We start from the raw sequence: 19,264 nt of genomic DNA on the forward strand, positions 1-19,264 counted from the left end.
GGGCTGCAAGCATCCTTAGATCACAGAATGTGAGATCTGAGAGCTCCCAGAGATAAGAGAATAAGGAACGTCACAGCAGGAAGTGATCCCGGAACACAAAACACCAGAGGTTGTTAGCACCAGAGGATGCCAGAGCTGAAAGGGACCTTGGAACCCAAAATGCCACTGCTCCTGGAGGACCTTGAACTACATATACTGGCCACACTGGACAGATCCTGGAAAGATAGAACGGGGAGGGTTCTCCAGTACTGAATATCACTGCTGAAAATATATGTGTCTAAGGGCACAGTTTGTCCAAAAGATGTTCCCCATTAGGAAACTGAGGTCTTTTATTATTATAATTGCAAAAATGTTTCCTTCAAAGATAATTAATGCCAAACTCTTCCTGTCACTCTCTGACTTTGGGAATAACTGGGGTGTGCAGGGGGCAAACTACCTAATCCTGGAGAATCTTTAGTAATAGTATAAATACCAAGTTTGAAGGAGACTTATCTATGAGAAATCAAGCAATCAGGTAAATACTTGTCCAGAGAGACTGTTCTTCACTCACTCAGTGACAGTAAACTTTATGTGACACCATGGACCTTTATCCATGGGATTTTTTTAAAAAGACACTGGAGTAGTTTTTTATTTCCTTCTCTAGCCTGTTTCCATTTTACAGATGAGGTTTTAATGCAAATATGGTTTAACTACTTGTCAAACACCTAAGTGTCTAAGGCCAGACTTGGACTCAGATCTTCCTGGCTCCCAACCCAGTGTTCTGTGCACTGTACCACCTAACTGCCTTGTCTAGGGCCAATAAGAAAAAAATTTTGAGAGTACACAAAATCAGATAGTAATTTTGACTACTACAGCTGTAGACATTGACCTCGGTAGTGGGGCTGGCTCTATATACCATTATCTCAAATCCAATAAAGCTTTGCTACATAGAAATCGCTTCTTCTGACTGAGAGAAGTGATTTTTCCCCCTATTTTATTCATAAATACTTATTACATTTGATGAGGTCTGGTAAGGAATGAGTGAGGTTCCGTCTGCTCAGAGACACAAGTTCAGAAGAGAAAGAATTCGCTAACCCCAGAGGCTGTGGCAAAAGAGGAGGCTTTATTGTTTAAAAATCACCAAGAGGCATTCTCTTAGCAGGCATATCTTTTTCAGTGGAGAAGGATCTGTAAAGTATCAGTTTCCAGAAGACTATTTTATGAGTAAGCCTAGAGGAAGTGAGACAATTCTCAACTGAATGCGAAATCTTTCCTGGGATTGTGACTTCCTGAAAGATCAATTGGAGTCTGATTTGCTCTTGAATGGCACAGCTTATCACACTCTGAGAGGATGTTAGACCATTTGGAGTCTATAGATCTAAGGGGACAAGGTTTCTGTGATTTTACATAATCTGGAAAGGCAAGTGCCTTTCCTGAAGACCCAGGTCTGTCTCCTGCTTTGGAAGGGCAGGTTCCCACACCCTACTTGTTAGAGGAAGCATTTGTCGTGTAGTACAGAATCTGTGGCCCCAGAAGCTGGCCTAAGGAAACAAGTGAGGCATTTAGGAGAGTCACCCACAGGAGGAATTGAGAATGAAGGTAGAGTGACATCCTCTGTGATTGAGGGATCCAAGGCAGGGCCCATGTTGCTGCTTGTGCCCAGGACACAGAGTGGAGCCTGATTTGGAGAGACTCCCAAGTGTAGAGGAGCTTGTAGGTAAGGCTTAGCTGGGTTGGGGCCCTAAAACCTGCACCTAAGTTATACATATTTATTGCTTAGGGTGGTCCTCTCCCCCATAGCCAGATGCAGTGCTTGTGACTCTGGTGGTGTCATGAGAAGGGTGACAGAAAACACCAGTGTGGGGGGAGCCTAGTGATAGGGGTTAAGGTCCCTTTAAGATTCCTTTCTGATTGCTCAACCCCCATGGCTGACCTTGATTCACAAATCCTGGTCAAAAAAGCACCCTTTTGAATATCCGGGGCCAGCCCCCACTATCTGCTCAGCTTCCCCCAGCCCCTACCTGATTGGAGCTAACTGAAAAGCCCACCAAGAATTTGGGGGTACCATCCATCTTTTTTAGGTATAAAAGGGCCAAACCTGAGCTTTCTCTTTGGAGGAGCCCTTCCCCCCAACATATGGTATCCTTCTGGCCATGTAAAGGTTCCTGCCCTGGCCCTGGCGCCTTTCTAACTGAACTTTACTTGCAAATTTCTACAATAAACCTTTTATTTATCAATATAGGTTTTTGGGCCTGTAAATTCATTTACAGGGGACAGTGCGCTTCATGGGATCTTTGCGCCAAGAAACAGGGTTCCCCCTTTCCTCTCCCTCATCACTAGGATAACACACCCACTGTCACACAGACACCAAGATGGGGAGAGCCTAGGATAACACCCCCTACAGTCAAGGAGACCCAAATGAGGTGGGAGGGCAACCTAACATAACTCAGTGGTACCCAGAGAGAGGAGTATGGAGACAATGTGGATGGCACAATAGTATTTTCACCTTTCTGTTGTTTGTTTGCTTGGGTTTTTTCTTCCTTTCTTTTTTTTTTCTTTTTACTTTTGAACTCACTTTTTTATGCAGCATGGGAATATGGAAATATGTTTGGAAAAACCACACATGTTTAACTTATATTGGTTTGCTTGCTATCTTGGGGAGGGGAAGGGAGAAGAGAGAGAGAAAAATTAGAAACACAAGGTTTCGAAAAGGGGAATGTTGAAAATTATTTTAGCATTAGGAAAAATGAAATACTATTTTTAAAAAAAGAGTTCATGATTACCTGGTTCCAAGAGTCTTTGAAAGTACACAAAAATATTTTCAAGCTCTTTCCCATCCCTTAAACAATGATCAAGTTTCTTTTTAAAAACACCCATGTAAATATTTCATAGGCCTTAACATTATAACAGTATCTCCAAATAACGTGGTTAACAGTCTCATATTTTTGTAAGCAAGAGGCAAACAAGTGAAGGTGAAATTTCTCTTTATTTATAAGCATACGTGCAAGTGTATAAGTTCTTAAATTAGAGTACTTTAGAATATGAAGTACATTTTAACAAGCCGTTTCTTAATCTAACAACATCTAGACTGTTTTTTCTAACAACGCAGCTTATAAAAATTTTACCAATGTTTCCAAATTGACCACATTTTCCAATATGAGAACATTTCAAAGCATAACCATATAATAAACAACGTTACATCATTACCATTTGAAGGAAAACCCATCATTAAAACTAAACCCTCCCTGCCTGAGGTGCTCTCAATTCAGTTGAATTCATTCCCCATGACAGAACATCTTATCTCCATTGGCAGGTTACAATGATGACACTCAAATTTCCATACCTTCCATTAGGAAAGAACTGCATCTAATTAAAGAAATAAAAAAAGCAGTTAACTTTCATGTAGCACTTCCCAGTCCCAGGCCCTGTGTTAAGCACTTTACAATCACAACAAACTTGGGAGGTGGATGCTATTATTATCCCTTTACAGAAGAGTAAATTGAGATGGAGGGACAAAGGGTTACTTGCTTAGGGGTCACACGGCTAATACATTTCAAATCCAAGTAAATGCGGATTTATAGCCACTAACAGTCCCATCTCAATTTCCAAGGCCTGTTCTCTTGTCCCTTAAACAGACAAAAGCTTATTATCTACAAGTAACAGGGGGAAGTTACCTAATGCAGTTCCAGACTAGTTCTCGTCCTTCACTTTGCTGTCCTCCTCGGACTCTTGGACTAGAAGAGGAAGAAAAACCAGTACCAAAAGGAGAGGGAGCAGGAAAAGAAAGGGTAGGAAATGGAGAAGGACAATGAAGAGGAAATGCAGGATGACAAAGTGAGCAGGTACAGGATAGAGGGGAGGCATCTTTGGTCCTGCGGGGAGAAAAGTCACACTCAGTCTAGGAGGAGTGATTTCTCCCCCCAGAAGGGAGGTCAAGGCCACAGAGAATCATCGAGGTCAAGGTCAAGATTGTGGAGGGATGGGCAAGGGAAGGGGAGAGGGCCAGGGAGGAATGAGAGGAGGCAGGGAAAGGAAAGGGTGAGGGAAGAGGCAGGGGAAATGGCGGGACAAGGAAAGGGGGCGGGGCGACGGAGGGGAAGGATCACTTGGCTTGGGCCAATGGTCACCTGGGGTGGTGCCGCCTGGCTGGAGTGGGGGACTGGCCGGTCGGAAGGGAGAGTTCTCGCTGTTAGCAGACACCACGGACAATCAGGAGGACGGACGCAGGATGGTCTAGAGAACAGAGGAACAGACATGCAGAAGGGAAAGAAGGGAGAGAAAGCGGGGTCCAGCCCCTCCTCCCCAGCTCCCAGAGCGCTGACCCCCAGCCATGAGGTGTTCTTGTCCACTCACCATTACCCCGGCAACGCTGCCGCTTATGACGGGCATGATGATGCTGCAGACTTCGAAGACCTTTGGGAGCCTAGGCAACCAGACCATTGGTCGGAAAGTTCCAGGCTCGTTCTTGGGCGGGGCAGGCAGAGCATCACTTGTCCATTGTTACCCTGGAGGAGGATGCTCCCTGCTGTGGGAGGAGGGACTGCTTCTGGGTTCCACACTCACTGCCTGTGGCCCCTTCCTCCGCCCCCTCCTTCCTCTTTTCCTTCCATGGCCCGCTAGAGATCGAGAGAGTAATGGCGCCATTGATGATAAAGAAGCCCGTCCCCTAACCCCCAAAGCTAAAGCAGCTTGAGACCCCAAAACAGGAAAGGGAAGGTCCAGGGGGTGGGATTTAACAGTCACCTGCAACTGACTGCAAAGAAAAGCAGGATTGAGTTTAATTATTATTTTAATAGTATTTTATTCTTCAAATATATGCCATGCCCGGGAGTCATTTCACTGTACTCAGGGGTAAAGTTTTTTTTACTTCATTGCCTTCTGAAGATGAACTTCGATCTTCCCTGTTCCCATAATAAATTTCTATGGTTGGACTTTTCTTTGCATGTTTATTTTTTTAAATAAGGCATATTAGTGTAAACACCTCTAAACTGTGCAGTGAAGGGATAATGTCTCTCTAGCTTCACTTCAGTTCTCCCCTCTGACCTGGAACCCCAGACCAAGAGCCCCATTCTCCTGCAAGTTCCTGCAGCCAGCAGCATCCCTGCCTCCCTGCCTCCTTGCCTCCCTGCCTCCCTGCCTCCCTGCCTCTGCATTGGTAAAAGTGATGGCTCCTTCTGGATGTATCCTGGCAGCACACTTGGGCATGGTGTTCCTAGTCAGCAAAGGTTCCCTCAGTCTGCTTGGACTCCCATCCCGGACTCAGATCCCCAACTCCACTCACACTCCGAGAGATGAAAGTCTCTATGGTTCCTGCTGAGGCTCCAGCCACAGTCAGCTTGCTCCAGAGCTCCCCACTGGGTGTTTCTGAGGAGCTATGGGGAGGTGTTTGAATTTAAAATAGGTTAATCCTGGCCCCAGCTCTTCAGATCTTCTTGGGTTGCAACAGGACGACCCCTGTCCTGCTGAAGTCTTCTTAATTTTTTACCAGACTGTTTTCCCTGAGGTACAAATTTGTTCTATTTGTGAGGGAAAATTGGAGAGCTTGAAATATACTTACCTACTCCACCATCTTCCCAGAATCCTCTCTGAGCCCACATCTTTTGTCTTTTTCAATATTGTATTACAATCTCTCTCTGTCCGTCTATTTCTGTCTCTTTCTCTGTCTCTGTCTGTCTGTCTGTCTCCCCCCCACCCCCTTAGTAGTTGCCAGATCTTGTGTGGTACAAACTCAGCTCAGGCAAAAAGAGGGTGGAAACATAGTATTCTCACTCTATCTGTTGTTGTTTGCTTGCACTTTGTTTTCTTTCTCAGTTTTTTTTTCTTCTTGATCCAATTTTTCTTGTGCAGCAAGATAATTGTATAAATAAATATATATATATATACATATATTGGATTTAACATATATTCTGTAATGTCGGAGAAACTGAGGCAAGATAGAGATTAGAGAGTTTTTAATATTTTATTAATTGGAGAGTATAAGTGACTGGACAGGACTGTCGTCTCAAAGTATCCAGTGGTGAATGTGAATTCTCAATGACATATATACCCACAATGGCTCAGCTACAGGGGGAGACCAAGGCAGGGGCAGAGTCAGAACACTGAGAGTGGGAAGTTTCAGGACCATAAATTTGGTTCTAGCAGGATGGGGGGAAACTGGAAGCCAGAGTCAGGATGTCTGAATAAACAGAAGTACAGATGTCAAAGAGGTATCCCAGATAGTATTATCTTTCGGAATATTTTAGAGGGGGGTAGTGCCATAAATTCTTGAGGGCTAAAGGAGCTAGGAGCCAGGAAGTCTGATCTCCCCCTCATCTTGAGTTTCACATTGACAATTTATAACCTTAGAGCAAATGGTCCTCAGTCTTAATGAACCAGAGCAGAGTTTTACAACTAAGGGGATTGAGGCAGAACAGTTAAGGAAACTGAGGTAGAACAATTCAGGGAAACTCAATCAGGACAATAAGGGAAACTAGTGCAGGGAAACTGAGGTAGAACAGCTCAAGGAGATTGTGGCATAACAATTCTAACATATTTAACATGTATTGGACTACCTACCATCTAGGGGAGGGAGTGGGGGGAAGGAGAGGATAATTTGAAAAAGGTTTTGCAAGGGTCAATGTTGAAAAATTACCCATGCATATGTTTTGTCGATAAAAAGCCATAATTTTTTAAAAAGAGGGTGCAACTGGGGGATCCCATGGTGCTGAGTGCCTTGGGCTTGGGTTTTCCCCAGCCTCTTGATTTTCTCTGAATCAGCCCTGCTGAGTAGCTCAGCTGGGGAGAATGGGATACTACTCAGTCATGGGCACTCATTGTTATGCTGCAGACTCCATGGAGTCCATGCACAGTTCCTACTCCCAGAGGGCAGAGTGTGTGATATGGTGCTTTCTAACATCTAAATTGTTCTTGATTTGAATAAATCAACGACAAGTCAACAAGGCAGCTGAAGTGATTTTGTTGGAATCAAAGGTATAGAGTAAGAGGGACCCTGAACCCCAGAAAAGCTGGCCTTTTCAGTTACAGAGTCAGGTGGCACCCGTCAGTCTCTTGGGGGTGAGGGGGAATCTGTGACTACCCCCAGAAAGACTTTGGGGGAGTTTGTTACATCCTTGTCCTTTCCCCTTCACACAGGGAGTTCACTACACTTCCCTCCTCCACCCAGAAGACTCCCCATGCTCATGCTCCATGGAGGAGTAGAACAACTGGAGATGAAGGCTATCAGTGATTGTCAGGTTGAACCCAAATCCGGTATGGTTACCATCATTAAAGGAGCTATGGGGGTGACCCTCCTCCTGGGCTCCTTGTCACAGACTCCTCTTCCTTGTATTTCTAAGGAAGGTCTGGTGGAAGGAGTACCCTCAGTAATGAGGATTGATAGAAGAGACATGTGGCAGTGGGAGACTTCAGAGCCTGCACAAGAGTTCCCAACTGCTTTCTCTTAACTTTCTTTCCAAAAGTCCGTAATGGACAAGCCTGAGGAATGGGAGTTCTGAAATGTGGCAGTTTTCTCTTGGGACAAGAGCTGCTGACTTTCAGGTTCAGATCAGGCTTCTTAGAGACAGCAGGAGAATCCAGTAACTGAAGAACCAAAGTCACAAGAGGGATGTCCCCATATTAGGATGCACAAAGGACTTCAGCCTATTGGACATGAGATCATTTTCTGTGCTAACAGAGAGAAATGATTTTTGTTCTCCCTGCCCCTGCTCCATTTTTTTCAACCATCTTGGGGAACTCTTGTGGTAGTTCCCATTCCTTTTTTTCCTTTTTTCTTTATCTGGCAACAAAGAATCAAGATTCAAGGCTTTATTTTAATATGTTTTATTCACAGGAAGAAAAGAGTACATCAACCTAGGAAAAACATAATTGTTAAAGGACTCAAGAAAGGCAGTGTAGTATAGAGGAAAGAGCATTGGCTGGGTACCAAGCAGTACTGGCTTCATTTCTCCTCTGCCATTTATTATATGATGTGGGTCAAATCACACAATCGATTTTGGACCGTACTTTTTCATTGTTCAAAATAAATGTGAGTGTGTGGTGTGGGTGAGTGTGGGGGGGGAGGAAGGGGGGACTGGAGGGAGTTGTTCCCTTTCAGCTCTGAAACCTCACGATGCCATGTCTGGCCCACTTGTCCCTTTGGCCCTGCCCCCTCAAACTTAGTCCTTGCCCTGTAGCTTGGGAAGAAGAGGAGCAGTTGCTATAGAGTGAATCTTTAATCTCTCTTCTTTCCCATACAACATACAGACATTGGATAGCTATCTGGGGCAGTGGAGAGAGCTCAAGAAAGGCCTGAGTTCTAATCCAGTTTTAGACATTTCCTAGCTGTGTGACCCTGGACAAGTCATTTCACCCTGTCTGCCTCAGTTTCCTCATCTGTAAAATGAGATGGAGAAGGACATGTCAAATCCATTCTTGTCAAGACAAGACCAAATGGGGTTAGGAAGAGTCAGACACTACTAAAATGACTCGACAACAACAGAAAGTCCCCAGGACTGGATGTTTGGGGACCGTCATGATCCTTTTGGCCTTGGGGAGCCATGTTTATATGTCCTCAGTCCACCTGGGCTCCAAAGAGAAGAGCTCTTTCTCCCTACGATCACTGCTCACAGGGTAAGATTGGCCTTGGTCAGCATTCCTGCCCCAATTTCAGGAGGGTTTAGATTATCCTGGACAGAGGTTGTTCACAAATTAGAGCTGGAAGGGACCTGGGAGGCCCTCAAGTCCACCCCCATGTGACCAATGAGAAAAGTAAGACTAGTAAAGGGGAAACACCTGGCCCAGGCTCCCACCTCTAAGAAGTGTCAGGATGTGAGGAGTCCAATCCCAGGTTTGGGGCTGACTTTCTGGGGGACCCTGTGTATATGATCAAACTTCTGATATGCAAGAATGGAAGGGGAAGCCTCAGAAGGGAGTGAGCTTTTCGTCTCTGGAGGCCTTCAGGCAGAGGCTGGAAGTGCCCTTGCAGTGGGACGTTGGGGAGGAAATTCTGGAGGAGTAGGCAGGGGACAAGATGACGCCAGAACTGCCCGGTAGCTCTCAGACGCTCTATTCTGTGAAGCAGGGAGATTGCTGAAGCATGTCAGAGGGACATATTTCTAAGTTTTCACAGTAATTGATTCACCTTCCACATCAAAGCGGTTTATTGTTACTCCATGTCCTAGAAGAAAGCAGAAAGTACAGACTTCTCATTTCCAAGACCTCATCCCCTTGGCTCCAGACCCCCTACCCACACCCCTCCACAGGCAAGATGTCCACCCTTATCTCACTCTCCCCCGGATCATGGACGGGATGTCCCAGGCAATGTGCACAGCTTTACATACTGTCGGTTCATTCTGATTTCTTCATCTTCGTGCCTTTGCTCACACTGTACAGACCATATTATCCCCATCCTTCCCACCCCGGACTCAATAAACTCCCCTGGCTCCCTATCATCTCCAAGATCCAATATCAGTTCCTTTGTGTGGCACTCAAAGTCCTTCATAACCTATCCCCTCCCCTCCCTTTTCCATCTTCTCTACATGACACTCCCCCATGGGCTCTTTGATCCAGTACCTTTGGTCTCCTCTTGGCTGTTCCTCAGACAAGACCATTCATCTGGACAACTTTCCTGGCTGTCCCTCCATACCCAGGATGCACTCCCACCTCCCTTCTCCCTCCTGGGCTCCCTGGTGTCCTTCAAACCCCAGATCAACCCCACCTTTGGCAGGCAACCCAGTGGCCCCAGTTGACTAGGAACTAATCAGGATCAGAGCCTAATTGGACCCCTGGTTTCGGGCTCACGTTGTTGGACACACTACTGCCTCCTAAATGCCTTGGCCTTACCATATGCTAAACAAGTATTCTTGCAAACATCGTGAGACTGGAAGTCATTTTTGCCTTCATTGCACCAGTTGAGCTTGAAGGGGTGACACGTATTGTTTTCAGCATTGAAGTACCATCGCGTTAAAATGTTGGAACAAGGCTTAACGTTGACAGCCTCCTCACATGGGTCTGAAATGAGATTAGACAATTGGGAGATCAAGGAAAGAGTTTGAGGGTCAACCTCCTCTTCCCATCCTCATACATCATCAGTGCTGACTATCTGGAAGAGTCTTTAGCTGGGAATGCAGAGACCTGGCTCCCAGGTCCAGCTGGGAGCACCTGGGGTCAATGTCTGTGATCCCAAATTCCCATTGCTAGGCTCTAGCCCAGTGAAAGAGCTGGAGTCAGGATGCAAGAGTCCCCCTCCTTATCCAAGCCCCTTCCCATCACATCTGCTTCCTCGGATTGTAACCCAAGGTCCAAGAGTCCCTGTACCAAGTCATGAGCCCGGTAGTTCTCAGTGCCAGAGATAGGGGCAGTGAGGTTGGGGCCATGAGCAGAAGCAGGCATCCTGCTGCAGAGGTGAGAGCAGGGGGCACTGCCAAAAGTAGATACTCTTTCCCTCCCCTTAGAAATTCCCACCTGATGTGCAAGCCCAATTCACATGCCATCTCTTCTAGGAAGATGTTTCTGGAACCATCTTCTCTCTCGGTTCTCAGATAGCATTTGGCATTTCCTGGATTCACGGTAATGTTTATTCTGGGTCTGTGCTTCTGTTTTATGCAGTAGATTGCAGAGAGCTCCACGAGGACAGGCACTTATATAAACTTCCTATCATCCCTAGAGCTCATCCAGGCTCTCTGGGTTTTGTAGGTGCTTAATAAATGCCTGCTAGCTGACTGGTTGAAGGGAGGGAGGGAGGAAGGAAGGAAGGAAGGAAGGAAGGAAGGAAGGAAGGAAGGAAGGAAGGAAGGAAGGAAGGAAGGAAGGAAGGAAGGAAGGAAGGAAGGAAGGAAGGAAGGAAGGAAGGAAAGGAAGGAAGGAAGGAAGGAAGGAAGGAAGGAAGGAAGGAAGGAAGGAAGGAAGGAAAGGAAGGAAGGAAGGAAGGAAGGAAGGAAGGAAGGAAGGAAGGAAGGAAGGAAGGAAGGAAGGAAGGAAGGAAGGAAGAGAGGGAGGGAGGAAGGAAGGAAGGTTGCTTACCTTCACTGGAGTTTATGCATTGCATTCTACAGCTGAATGAGCAACATCTCTCTGTGGCTTTGCAATCCTTGTCTCTGAAGCAAGCACTGGACTCTTTGAAAAGGCACTTCTCTTTGATTCTGGGGCATGCCCCTAGGGCAGAGCATGGCAGGAAATCTTTCTGTAATCACCTTCTCCCCCTTCCTTTTCACAACACCATCATCCCCTCTCCTAGTCTATGCTTGATTCTGGGGAAAAAATCTCTTTGGGGAAACTTTCTGAGCTTCAATAGAGTTGGGGGGGGTTCCCTCCCACCTGGATTTGTTCTTTCCCAGTCTTCCCCCGGTCCCCACCCTAGCTCTAGGAGTCTCCCCAAGGAGTGGGTAGAAGTTTTCCCCCCTCATTTCCCCCATTACTTACGGCCACGTTTAAATCTAAGGAAAGCCAACAGCCTATTGTGGTCCTGACTCAGGATCATTAGCAGCATCAGAATCAAGAAGCATCTTCGAGCGTCCATGGTGCTCAGGGTTGGCAGAAGTAAGGGCTCTTCTCTCCTACAGCCTCTGCCTCCTTGCTGGTCTGACTGCTTGCCTTCCCTAGGGCCAGACTCCTCAGCCAATCTCCAGGTAGTTTATCGAAGCCTAACTATCTGTGGGCTGTGTCAGCATGTCAGAGCCCCACCTACACCAACCTCCTCGAAGAGTCTGATTGGGCAGTCTTTAATGTCTAAATCCCTGGCTAGGGGCAGCACTAATCTGGGTCATAGCTGCAGTGGGCGGCCAAGGAACCTCTTTGACTCCTTTTCCCCCAGCCTCATGGGGCACCAACACACTGCTCTTTTCCACTTCATTATCTTTCCTTTCTTGGGCTTCAAAAGGAGCTCCCAAAAGGTTGGGGTTGCAGACCAGTGTTTTGATGTGTCTCAAGTGAATTTGCAGTCTTAAACCCATCTCCAAGTCAAGGGGCAAAGTTTATTGTAATTGTGATGCCAACTGAAGTGGGTTAAGTTCCAAAAAGATTTAACAAAAAACCAGGAGTAGGAAGACAAGTTTATAGCAAAAGGCAGAGGTCTGGTTCTTCATGTCCCTGATACACTAATTTTATGGCCCAGAGGTAGAAATGAGGAGTGTCCAGTATGCACCTCACCATTTGTGTCAGAAATGCTGTTATCAGTGACTGTTATCTGGAAGTCATCAGAGTTTCTAGGACTGTATTCCTGAAGCCAGGAGACTTTAGGATCATTGAAAAACAGATTGGAATAACAGCACTCCTAAAATCTGGGGCATCAGGATTACTGCAGTATTTCTCCTAGAAGCTGCACCTCCATCACATTTACTTGAGATAACTGCTCATAATACTTTTCCTGTTAATACCTAATGTGAGAAATGGTGGGAGAAAAATATTCTGCTCCCACACATTGTAATTTAGCTATAAAGATAAGGAGGGGAAGGCTTATCAATGGTCTATACTATCTTGGCCAGTATTGGCGGGCTTATAGTCACAAAAGAACTAGTTCAAACACAAAGTGAAGATGAGGATTCCAAAGGAAGCAGGAAAGGAATAACAAGTAATAATAACAAAAGAGTTGTCCTTGCTCCATAGTCATCAACTAGACATGTACTCTAGAGTAGATCCTAACCTGTGACCCAGTCACAGTTCAATGAGGAAACTTATTGGAAAAAGTTCAATAAGGAACTTAAAAGACAGAAGAAAAATGGAGAAAAGAAATGACAGCTTTGCATGAGAGGATGGAAAAGGAAACAGAAAATAACTGAAGAAAACAACTCCTTAAAAATACAGTTGGTGAAATGGAAAAAAAATATGCATATGCATACATATATATTGAAAAAACCTTAAAAATGGATTTAGTGAAATGGAGACAGAACAACTCATTGAAAAAATAGGATTGGTGAAATGAGAAAAGAACAACTCTTTTAAAAATATAATTGATGAAATGGGGGAAAAAAATCCAGTGAACAAAACAGGTCTTTAAAAGTACAATTGGCCAACTGAAAAAGGAGGTAAACAAACTAAATGAAGAAAATATTCACTAAAAATTAGAACTGGACAAAGGATCTGAATGTTCAATGAGACATCAAGAGTAGGCCAACAAAACCAAAAAGAAAAAAAAGGGAAAAAAATAGAAGTTGGAAAAACAACTGACCTGGAAAATAGATCTAGGAGAGCCAATCTAAGAATTATTGAGCTGTCTGAAAGCCACAATAAAAGAGAGCCTGGACAACATCTCTGCCCACAAGATTCTTGGGAAGTAAAGGCCCTCAATCCCACGACAGCAAAGAGTTCATACATGATTTAGAATGGGAAAAAAAGATCTTTGAGACACTCTAGTCCAACCCTAAACTTAGAGAAAGGGGAAATTTCCTAATTAACCTAGTCAATTAAGACAAAAGAACAAACATTTTTAAACATTAACTATGTGCCAGGCACTGCGCTAAATGTTTTCTAAGTATTCTTTCATGCAATCCTCACAACAACCTTAAGAGAAAGAGGCTATTAAAATTCCATGAGAAACTGAGGCAGAAAAAGGTCAGATGAGTATTCCAAGTTTGCACAGTGTCTCAGATCACATTTACACTCAGGTCTTTCTTACTCTGGGTTGCATTGTTCTCTTCACTGTACCACCTGTTTCCTTTGGCATAGGGGTGTTAGGATTACAAGATGAGAACTCGGATTGTCTGGGCAATCCTCTAGCTCAGAATTCACACCTTTGGTTAGGGGCTTTAAGGGAAGTTTACACCTTTTGACTTCTGAAGAGTAGTTTACATATTTAGAGAGGTTTACACCTTTAAAAGAAGCAAGTTCATTGGCTGGGGGAGTTCTCACAGGCCCCATTGAATTCTCACAGGCCTATTCTCTGGGAGGATAAAAGAGGCAGCATTGAGCCTGGAGAGGGAGTCTGGCTGGGAGATTGAGTTGAGACGGCAGTCTGGAAGGATAACTTAGAGACCACCGGACCTTTACATTTTGGCGCCCAATGTGGGGCAAGGATTTTTGCTTATCCTGACAAGGACTGATTCTGAGCTCTTCAGAGGAGCTAGCCCGGACCCTCACATAGGGGATATGAACCTTTTTTGTACCCTAGACCCCTTTGGTAGACTGCTAATGCCTACAGATTCTGAGAAGAGTCTCAGAAAAATGATTTATAATGCATAAAATAAAATATAGGAGAATACAGAAGCAATAAATTATAATGATGTAATTATGAAAATATTTTTTAAAAACTCCACTTAGCAGATTCTGGGGTTAGAACTCCTCCTTTAATATAGATATTATTTAATTCAGGCCTCTTCTGGAGTGTGGAAGCCAGCTCCAGTGAATATGAACAGCATGGTGATGAAACACACGAGTCAAACAGAAATCGCCAAGACAATTCCGTTTATTGACCCGAGAGCCAGGGTTTATATAGTCTCTAAAGTAATATGCAATAACACTAAACTTTTTCAGGCTGCTTAGTGTACATTCCAAGGTTACAGGAATACATCATTTCCAACATTGCACCTTAATATTAATATTAAATAGTAACTAGCAGTAATAATCTGCTTATCTAACAGAGTCACAAATCCCAGTAATTAGCAGTAACAATCTACTTATCTAACACACTCATAAACTGTAGCAATTAGTAGAAACTAACTCATAAATTGTATACTTTGTGATGTCTTGTTCTAATTACATGCATGGTCCACCCAGATACCTTAAATTTGTCTCAAGCATGTCTCTCATTCCTATCAGGTGTGGGTCATTGTCCAGTTTCTGCCATACTAATTTCCAATTTTCCCAACAATTTTTATCAAATAGTGCCTTCTTATACCAGAAGCTAGATCTTTGGGTTTTTCAAATACTAGATTACGATAGTCATTGACTATTGTATCTTGTGAACCTAACCTATTCCACTGATCAACTACTTTATTTCTTAGCCAGTACGAAATGGTTTTGATGACCACTGCTTTATAATATAGTTTTGGGTCTGGTACAGCTAGACCACATTCATTTGAATTTTTTTGATAAATTCCCTTGAAATTCTTAACCTTTTGTTTTTCCAGGTGATTTTTTTCCCTGATGAAATATTGAGGATGAACTATTACTTTTACTAGTTCTGTAAAATAATTTATTGAGAGTTTGATTTAATAGTGACACTGAACAGTGGGCTTGTAGTCACAAAAGAATGAGTTCAAACACAAAGTAGATTAATTTACGGAATATTGTCATTTTTATTATATCATCTTGACCCACCCATGAACACTTGATACTTTTCCAATTGATTGGATCTGATTTTATTTGTGTGGAAAGTAAAATAATGAATTTCCATGTGACCTAAAACAAATTCATTCTTCCAGAGTCTCACTTTCCTCTGCTATTAATGAGAAGTATTGAAGGTTGCTTTCACTTTAAACAGCTAGGTAGTACAATGGATGGAGCACTGGACCTATAATCAGGAGGACCTGAATTCAAATTCTGCATCAGACACTTAGTAGCTGTGTGATCCTGACAAGTCACAATTTGTGTTTGCCTCAATTTCCTCTAGAGAGGGATAATAATAGTAAGATTGCCGTGAGGATCAAATGAGGTAATTTCAATTATTTTTCAAAAAGATTTCATTTTTCCCCAATTATATGTAAGACAATTTTTAACATTAACATTCATTTAAAAAAGTAATTTTGAATTCCAAAATTTCTTCGTCTTTCCTCTCCTCTCCATTCACTAAGACTACAAACAATGGGCTATCTATGTGCAATTCTGCAAAACATATTTTCATGTTATAATATATAAAAGCACTTTATAAGCTTTAAAGTGCTATATAAAATTCTAGCTATTAGCTATTGTTCTAAGGTTATTTCTAGTCTTGATATAGTCTATTCTAAGTAATTGTTTTTACTTCCAACACTATGTTAGTGAGATGACATTGTACAGTAGAAAGAACTTTGGAGTAATAGGATTATCAATCAGAGCTAGAAAGGGCCTCAGTGGTCATTGTGTCTAATCACCTCATTTTACCTCAGTTATAATCACCTCAAATGAAGAAACTGAGAAGATAGAAGTTGTTTGTTGGTCACACACTTAGTTAGAATCTAAGGCTAGATTTGAATTCAGATCTTCCTGAGACCAGACCCAGTACTCTATCCACTTAATAACCAAACTGCCTCTACCATGACTGAGCATTTTCATTTCCTTTTCCAGTGATACCACTGCTGATCATATATAGCAAGGAGATTAAAGACAAACGTCCCTTTATGTACAAAGAAAGTCAAAAGAATTCCTGCCCTCAAATAGTTTACATTTTAATGGGGGAGACAAACATGAAGATAATCAAATACATATAAGAGTGGATGGAAGATGATCTCATGGGGAAAGCATTAGCAGTGGAGGGGTGGGGTGAAGGACTGGGAAAGGACTCCTGTAGAAGGTAGGATTTGAATTGTGCCTTGTAAGACCAGGAATCTAAGGCATGGATGGGGTGTCTTAGGGATAGATAACAACCAGTGCAAAGATACTCATCCACATAGTCAAGCCTGTAGTTAACTAAGGAAGATCACTTTGATAGCTGGAGGGAAGACAGAATGGAGAGGAGAGAGATTGCAGGCAGCTAGATTTCCAAACAGCTGTTGCAATAATCCAGGTGTGAAGTGATGAGGGTCTGCACCAGGGTAGAGGAAATGTTAGAAAAAAGGGGGCCATATTGGAGAGACAGGTATGGCTTTGAGAGATGAAAGACAGTGAGAAGTTGAGGATGACATCTGGGTTGCAGAATTTGGGAATTGAGAATAAGACTGAAAAGCCAGATTGGGAAAAAACTTTTAATGTCAAACTGAAAATTACACTTGGTTTTGTAAATATTAGGCATCAATTAAGTTTTCTGGGTAGGGAAGTGGTATGGTCAGACTATGCTTAAGGAAAAATCACTTTTAAAAAATTCAATAGCATTTTATTTTTTTTAATACAGTTAAGGATGTTTTGCGACATTCATTTTTGTAAGATTTTGAGTTCCGATTTTTTCTCACCCCCTCCTTTATTTCCTCCTTTCCCAAAAGAGCAAACAATTTGATAAAGGTTATGCATGTAAAATCATTTTAACCATATAGGAAAATCACTTTTATGGAGAACGGAGTGCCATAGTGAGAGGCTATTTCAAGAATCCAAGTGAGAAGGGAATTTAAGAGAAAAGGCAATCATAGGCAATTTATTGCATGCCAACTACCATGATACTTGACAAATATTATCTCATTTGATTTTTATCCCAACCCTCTAGGTTGGTACTATCATTATCCTCATCTCACAGTTGAGCAAACTGAGGCAGACATGGGTCTAGAAAGAAAAGATTTAGATTAGATTAGATCTCAGATCTCACAGTCTACCTAGAGAAGAAAACGTGTGTTATCCCTCTGGAAAGATGGATTGGATCTAGAGACATTTTATGCCAGAATCTTCTTGAGTGTTATTGTCAGTGTTTAATGAATATGAATTTGGCAGCTGTATGGAGGATGGATTGGCAAGGGCCAGACAACTAATTAGTGTCTGAGGCCAGATGTAAATTTAGGAGCTCCTGACTCCAGGCCAGGTGTTCAATTCATGGCACCTCCTCCATGACCAAGGAGACGCTTACATGTTCATTTGCTATGCTTCCTGGGTTTTGATGCCTGAGGTCCACAACCTCCAAGATTGCTTTCAGCCCATGACAGAGATTAGGGGAAAGATCAGGAGTCCTAGGGAAAGGGTTTTGAGCTGGTCCCAGCTGTACCTAAAGGATGGTACCCATGCAGCCCGGAGCCCCCTTCAGGGTGAGATTGAGAAGAGTTCAGAGAACGGGTTGATGGTTTCCATAATGAAGCTAGAAGCTAGGAACCTAGAACCAGAAAGAAGAAGCCAGGAAAGAACAAGCTGCTTCCATAGCTCCAGAAAACAGAGTACAATACCTCTCTTTGTGCCTCTGGGCTGAAATCAACCAGTCAATTCACATCCATTTATTAAGCCTTCTTTTATGTAAGAAACTTGCTAAGCATTGGAGATACAAATCCAAACGTAAAAGAAAAAAAAAAAAGCTCATGAGAAGCTTACTTTCTAAAGAGGGAGACAATCCATACACACATACATATATACACATAACTAAATATATAAAAACACATTTATATGTTAAAATTGAGTATGTAGATTACAAAATATTAAAGATTACATGTAAATATCATACCTATTTATATATGTGTTAGTGTAACTCCAGCTTTGGAACGTCAATCCCAAAGCCCATTGGTATGGGATTCTCTCCTCATTGAAGGATCACAGTGCCCTGATCCTGTGTAAAGGGAGGTATAAAGAGAGAACTAGAGACACAAGGAGAGGAGATCTTGAGTTTTCTTCCAGTTTTCTTTGAGTTGCTAAGTCTCAGAGGCTTGGGCATTTCTAGTTTCCAAGGAGAATCTGGAAGAAGCCATTTCTTCAGGTTACTGAAGGAAAACACAAGAGAACCTAGAAGTCTCCATCATGTTTCTGTCCTTAGCTTGTTACCCTAGATATTTTAGGGAGTTTCCTTTGGATGAGAGCTAAGACTCTCCCAATTAAAATGAATTATCTTATTCCCAATGGCAGAGCTCCTTCATTTTATAGTGTCTGCTATGTTTACTTCTATAAATACTCTCTGATTTTTGTTTTGCTACACATTTGAATAAATGAGTTTTCTTGGTTAAATGTTATGCAGGAAATTAAGACAACTCTGAGATACCACTACACACCTGTCAGATTAGCTAGAATGACAGGGAAAGAAAATGCGGAATGTTGGAAGGGATGTGGGAAAACTGGGACACTGATACATTGTTGGTGGAATTGTGAATACCATAGCCATTCTGGAGAGCAATTTGGAACTATGCTCCAAAAGTTATCAAACTGTGCATACCCTTTGATCCAGCAGTTCTACTACTGGGCTTATATCCCAAAGAGATCTTAAAGAAGGGAAAGGGACCTGTATGTGCCAGAATGTTTGTGGCAGCCCTCTTTGTAGTGGCCAGAAACTGGAAACTGAATGGATACCCATCAATTGGAGAATGGCCAAATAAATTGTGGTCTATGAATATTATGGAACATTATTGTTCTGTAAGAAATGACCAGCAGGATGATTTCAGAGAGGCCTGGAGAGACTTACATGAACTAATGCTGAGTGAAATGAGCAGGACCAGGAGATCATTATATACTTCAACAACAATACTGTATGACGATCAATTCTGATGGACGTGGCCCTCTTCAACAATGAGATGAATCAAATCAGTTCCAATAGAGCAGAAATGCACTGAACCAGTTACACCCA

General features: G+C 42.9%; 1 protein-coding gene and 3 long non-coding RNA genes across 14 annotated transcripts in view; 1 reads left to right on the plus strand and 3 right to left on the minus strand.

Moving 5' to 3' along the window:
* LOC141548956 (uncharacterized) overlaps positions 1 to 19,264 on the minus strand; it is a 1,120,676-nt gene that overhangs the window by 733,812 nt on the left and 367,600 nt on the right. The gene's annotated exons all lie outside the window — the stretch shown is intronic.
* Positions 1 to 19,264, plus strand: part of LOC141548957 (uncharacterized) — a 1,406,018-nt gene that overhangs the window by 408,922 nt on the left and 977,832 nt on the right. The gene's annotated exons all lie outside the window — the stretch shown is intronic.
* On the minus strand, positions 2,947 to 4,352 carry LOC141548313 (uncharacterized). Its single transcript, XR_012483892.1, has 4 exons — positions 4,302 to 4,352; positions 4,107 to 4,212; positions 3,654 to 3,851; positions 2,947 to 3,345 (listed from the first exon to the last, which is right to left on the minus strand). It is a non-coding gene; the product is annotated as an uncharacterized LOC141548313 (long non-coding RNA).
* On the minus strand, positions 7,782 to 11,577 carry LOC141548512 (eppin-like). Its single transcript, XM_074277458.1, has 4 exons — positions 11,377 to 11,577; positions 10,978 to 11,109; positions 9,799 to 9,966; positions 7,782 to 9,133 (listed from the first exon to the last, which is right to left on the minus strand). The coding sequence occupies exons 1-4, from the start codon at positions 11,471 to 11,473 to the stop codon at positions 9,072 to 9,074; spliced, it is 459 nt and encodes a 152-aa protein (XP_074133559.1). The 5' UTR covers positions 11,474 to 11,577; the 3' UTR covers positions 7,782 to 9,071.

The sequence above is a fragment of the Sminthopsis crassicaudata genome, chromosome X (genome assembly GCF_048593235.1).
Source record: "Sminthopsis crassicaudata isolate SCR6 chromosome X, ASM4859323v1, whole genome shotgun sequence".
Lineage (NCBI taxonomy): Eukaryota > Metazoa > Chordata > Mammalia > Dasyuromorphia > Dasyuridae > Sminthopsis > Sminthopsis crassicaudata.